The 5000-nt window shown below is 43.3% G+C and overlaps 1 protein-coding gene across 1 annotated transcript in view; it reads right to left on the bottom strand.

The window, feature by feature from the left end:
* The window catches only part of LOC123504075 (receptor-type tyrosine-protein phosphatase epsilon-like), a 21501-nt gene that overhangs the window by 623 nt on the left and 15878 nt on the right, over positions 1-5000 (bottom strand). The window contains exons 18-22 of the mRNA XM_045254357.1: positions 4838-4929; positions 3898-4017; positions 3523-3645; positions 2159-2310; positions 465-600 (exon numbers count right to left, since the gene is read on the bottom strand). Of these exons, the coding sequence (XP_045110292.1) occupies positions 465-600; positions 2159-2310; positions 3523-3645; positions 3898-4017; positions 4838-4929 (623 nt within the window). The remainder of the gene's footprint in view (positions 1-464; positions 601-2158; positions 2311-3522; positions 3646-3897; positions 4018-4837; positions 4930-5000) is intronic.

Genomic DNA, 5000 nt, shown 5'->3' with positions numbered 1-5000 from the left:
CACACACACACACACACACACACACACACACACACACACACACACACACACACACACAGAGAGAGAGAGAGAGAGATTTTATGTAAGAGGGAGAGTGCCCAATGACAAAACAAATTAAGAGTAACGAAAAAGACTCAATGAGGTGACAGTCCCTCGAAAAAAAGTAGCAAAAAAAAAAAAGGACATCAGAAGGATGTGTCTTGGAACCTCCCTCTCGAAGGAGTTCAAGTCATTGCAAGGAGAAAATACAGAAGTAGGAAGGAAGGAATGATTGAGAATACTGGATCGCATTTAAAGTGGATAGAATAAGGGTGAGATAGGGTAAAATGTCTTGTCTAGTAAGGTCACTGGACGATGGGAGATTTGAAAAGAATTGCTGGTAGAAGATACGAGGCGCAATATTGCGGAGAGGAGAGAGACAGGCTGAAGGCAGCCATGTGGAAGAAGAAACATATTGAACTTACCAGGTCGGTGATGAACTCAGGCCTGTTGTATTGCACGCTGACAGCAGAGCGATACAAGTCCACCTCCTGCGTCAGCTTGGCTCTGCAGACTGCCTGCAGTAGGGTGGCTGTCACGCCACACGCTGTCACGCCGTCACTAAAAACATACACGCGTGTGAATCAAAATTGAACTTGATGATGGTCTTTAAGTGATATAGACCAGCGGTTTTTAATATTTTCTTTATTTTTGATAATAGAAATAGATAAATATAAATAATAGCTCTATTTCAAACATAGGGAGTAAATACTTGGTCCTGAATCATTGTTATAAAGATTTAATTTATCAAAGTGGCGCACCTCAAAGCCCTGAAACGAATTGCGCCTGAGTGTAATATACTATCATAATCACCAGAGAACTTTAAAGGATTAGACATTTATGAATGATAGGTGGGAAATGTTAAGCAAGTTGAATACAGGCCACGTGCAGACCTTACAGTTTCCCTTAGTTTCTTATTAACCTCTCTCTCTCTCTCTCTCTCTCTCTCTCTCTCTCTCTCTCTCTCTCTCTCTCTCTCTCTCTCTCTCTCTCTCTCTCTCTCTCTCTCTCTCTCTCTCTCTCTCTCTCTCTCTCTCTCTCTCTCTCTCTCTCTCTCTCTCTCTCTCTCTCTCTCTCTCTCTCTCTCTCTCTCTCTCTCTCTCTCTCTCTCTCTCTCTCTCTCTCTCTCTCTCTCTCTCTCTCTCTCTCTCTCTCTCTCTCTCTCTCTCTCTCTCTCTCTCTCTCTCTCTCTCTCTCTCTCTCTCTCTCTCTCTCTCTCTCTCTCTCTCTCTCTCTCTCTCTCTCTCTCTCTCTCTCTCTCTCTCTCTCTCTCTCTCTCTCTCTCTCTCTCTCTCTCTCTCTCTCTCTCTCTCTCTCTCTCTCTCTCTCTCTCTCTCTCTCTCTCTCTCTCTCTCTCTCTCTCTCTCTCTCTCTCTCTCTCTCTCTCTCTCTCTCTCTCTCTCTCTCTCTCTCTCTCTCTCTCTCTCTCTCTCTCTCTCTCTCTCTCTCTCTCTCTCTCTCTCTCTCTCTCTCTCTCTCTCTCTCTCTCTCTCTCTCTCTCTCTCTCTCTCTCTCTCTCTCTCTCTCTCTCTCTCTCTCTCTCTCTCTCTCTCTCTCTCTCTCTCTCTCTCTCTCTCTCTCTCTCTCTCTCTCTCTCTCTCTCTCTCTCTCTCTCTCTCTCTCTCTCTCTCTCTCTCTCTCTCTCTCTCTCTCTCTCTCTCTCTCTCTCTCTCTCTCTCTCTCTCTCTCTCTCTCTCTCTCTCTCTCTCTCTCTCTCTCTCTCTCTCTCTCTCTCTCTCTCTCTCTCTCTCTCTCTCTCTCTCTCTCTCTCTCTCTCTCTCTCTCTCTCTCTCTCTCTCTCTCTCTCTCTCTCTCTCTCTCTCTCTCTCTCTCTCTCTCTCTCTCTCTCTCTCTCTCTCTCTCTCTCTCTCTCTCTCTCTCTCTCTCTCTCTCTCTCTCTCTCTCTCTCTCTCTCTCTCTCTCTCTCTCTCTCTCTCTCTCTCTCTCTCTCTCTCTCTCTCTCTCTCTCTCTCTCTCTCTCTCTCTCTCTCTCTCTCTCTCTCTCTCTCTCTCTCTCTCTCTCTCTCTCTCTCTCTCTCTCTCTCTCTCTCTCTCTCTCTCTCTCTCTCTCTCTCTCTCTCTCTCTCTCTCTCTCTCTCTCTCTCTCTCTCTCTCTGACCTGCAGGTGAAGAGAAGAGGTGTCTGAGGTAACAGTAGAGACTCGGCTTTCTCGATGGCCCCAAGAATCGGGAATGGGGTGCAAGGCAGCTTGGCGAAGTGTGGCCATCCTTTAAGCATCAGCAACGTGCATTTGTGGCTCCTCAGGCAGTCCTTTATGTGTTGCAGTGTGTGTTGAGCATCAAGGAGGTGCAGCCAGCCGGTAAGGAGAAACGTAAGCAAGAACGACGAATATGGAAACAAAAGGAACGTAAGTTGGACCAGAAATACTTCATTAATTTTTTGCGTGATACTTCTTACTGCCCTGTATCATTAAACATCGCAGCGTTTTATGTGGTTTATGCTAAAAAGGCTTTACATTGAGAAGTCACTGTAATTCTTTTTGTTTTCCTCATGATTCTGATTTGTGATGTTAACTTAACCCGTTCAGTACTGGGATGGATTTTTTACCATCAGTTTTATGCATGATTAGACCATTTCATTTTCACTATCAAGGATCTCTGGAAGTCATGATTAATTGTCAGTCTTCACTATTTCAATCTTCCCACACAAGTTTCTAAAGGTGTATGAAATCGCCAAATAGTAACGAGATTGACTATGAAAACACGTCCTGATACTGTAGAGCTTAACACGGATTTTGCATCATGTGTTTTTTTTTTTTCTAAGCTAGAGGGCCTCTGATCATGGGGAAAATATGATCTAAAGGTTTAGAAGCGTTTCATTGAAGATCCCAGCTCCCTAAATAGTATAGTCATGTCTGTTGCCTTTGAAAATTACCCTAATAAAAGACCAAACCTTTAGGAATATGAGCCCTTCTATACCAATTATAACATTCTGTCTGGTGAATTCTGAGGCTGAAATATCGTACAGTCAAAATTAGATGTGTGCATTTAATATCGAAGCATAATATTCTCTCTCTCTCTCTCTCTCTCTCTCTCTCTCTCTCTCTCTCTCTCTCTCTCTCTCTCTCTCTCTCTCTCTCTCTCTCTCATCTTTTCACCGTCACCTGACTTATCTTTACAGGCTGCCGTGGAACAGTGGAACCGTGCGTGCTTTGGGGTCTCCAAGCGCACGGTTCGAATCCTGTCCAACGGTTTCCTAGCGGGTGGGCTTTGAGATAGGAGGTATCACAAAAAGTATCCCCTTTAGCCCATAAATTCCCGTGAAAAGCCCACAGGGTATAAAAAACAAAACAAAAACATACTCTTTAAGAAATCCATGTCACTTCAACTAGAGTTTTTGAAAAAATGGTAGGAGTGTGGTGAAGAGGTGTTTCAGAATAGGGTACGTTTCTCGGTAACACCATCCTTACAGCACGCTCATACCTTTCCTCAAGCATCACAGCATTGGCGCCCTCACACTCACCGTTTCTTTCTCTGTAAGAGTTGCAGTGTACTCGATGAAGTTCTCAAGATGGATTGGCTTCGAGATCTCGAGAGTCATGTTTGATGGCACAGCTGAGGTCTCACGCACCACGTTGGGGAAAGACTGAAAGAGTGGGTGGGAGAAAGAAAAATAATAGAGACAAGTACAAAAGCATGAAAAATTAAAAGGTTACCTCCCCTCTTATCTCTCTCTCTCTCTCTCTCTCTCTCTCTCTCTCTCTCTCTCTCTCTCTCTCTCTCTCTCTCTCTCTCTCTCTCTCTCTCTCTCTCTCTCTTCTATCACGGATGTTGACAAAAGAATATCATATGTACAAGCGTTCAGAAACAGGAGCCAGTGATGAGATGGTGCACGTACCGGATCGTTCTCAGGGAGTTCTTGCAGCAACAGCCAGACAGAGATGGCGTGCTCATACACGAGTTGCCATATCTTTGGCAGTGTGTTGGGCTGTGGGTGCTCGCCTGCCAGGTAAGCGTTCTGGGAAACAGATAGGGAACAAGAAATTATGTAATACCAGCAGTTGTGATCGTAGGAATGTTTGTGATATAGAGCAGAGGGAAGGTGCAAGAAGCCAGTAGATAATTATATAGGCGCCAGTCTCTATATGCATATATCTACTGCTTTCCACCGTATCTAGTACTTTCCACCGGTTATCTCCGTTCATACTTTTTTATTTTTTTTAAATGGGAGAAATTATTACCCAAGGCCGACAAAAAGAAGAAAAAAAAAATGTTCTGGCTAGTAGATAAATAGGCGCCAGTCTCTATATGAATATATCTACTGCTTTCCACCAATTACCTTCCTTCATACTTTTTTTTTTTTTTTTTTAAGTGGGAGAAATCATTACTCTAGGACGACAAAAAAGAAAAAGAAAAATGAATGCTCTTTGAGGTACCACTCCCCAAAGAAAAATAAGATATAATGTTTTTTTAACAAACAATCTGAGTGAATGAATCCATTCTATTGCATTTAATGACCAGTTTCTTTGTATCTCTTTTATATCTAACTTTGTGAAGATGGAGTACATGTTTCTAGTTGTCTGATTGCTGCTCCTAAGTATCCTGTTTATATCAACCCTTAAGCCACCTATATAACCTCCATCAAATCCCAACATGCTCCAAGCCTTTCACGTACCATGAAATTTCTCCCGTATCCTAGTTACTCTCCTTTATGTAATACTGCACAATCTCTCTCTCTCTCTCTCTCTCTCTCTCTCTCTCTCTCTCTCTCTCTCTCTCTCTCTCTCTCTCTCTTTTCGCATGTAGTGAGAGTGCTGGTACAGTATTAATGTCTTTACCTTCCTATCAAAGCCGTTGACTCTGACGATGTTCATGTACTGCGAGTCAGTCCTTGTCCCGTACCTTTGCAGAAATACCATATGCTTGTCCGCTGTGCAAGAGTACAAGAATGCATAAGTTAATAAATCATTGATGATAATGGTAGTAATGATAATAGTGATG

This window comes from Portunus trituberculatus, chromosome 15 (genome assembly GCF_017591435.1).
Source record: "Portunus trituberculatus isolate SZX2019 chromosome 15, ASM1759143v1, whole genome shotgun sequence".
NCBI lineage: Eukaryota > Metazoa > Arthropoda > Malacostraca > Decapoda > Portunidae > Portunus > Portunus trituberculatus.
Note: the sequence above shows the minus strand (reverse complement) of the source record. Positions and strands in the feature narration are given on the sequence as shown.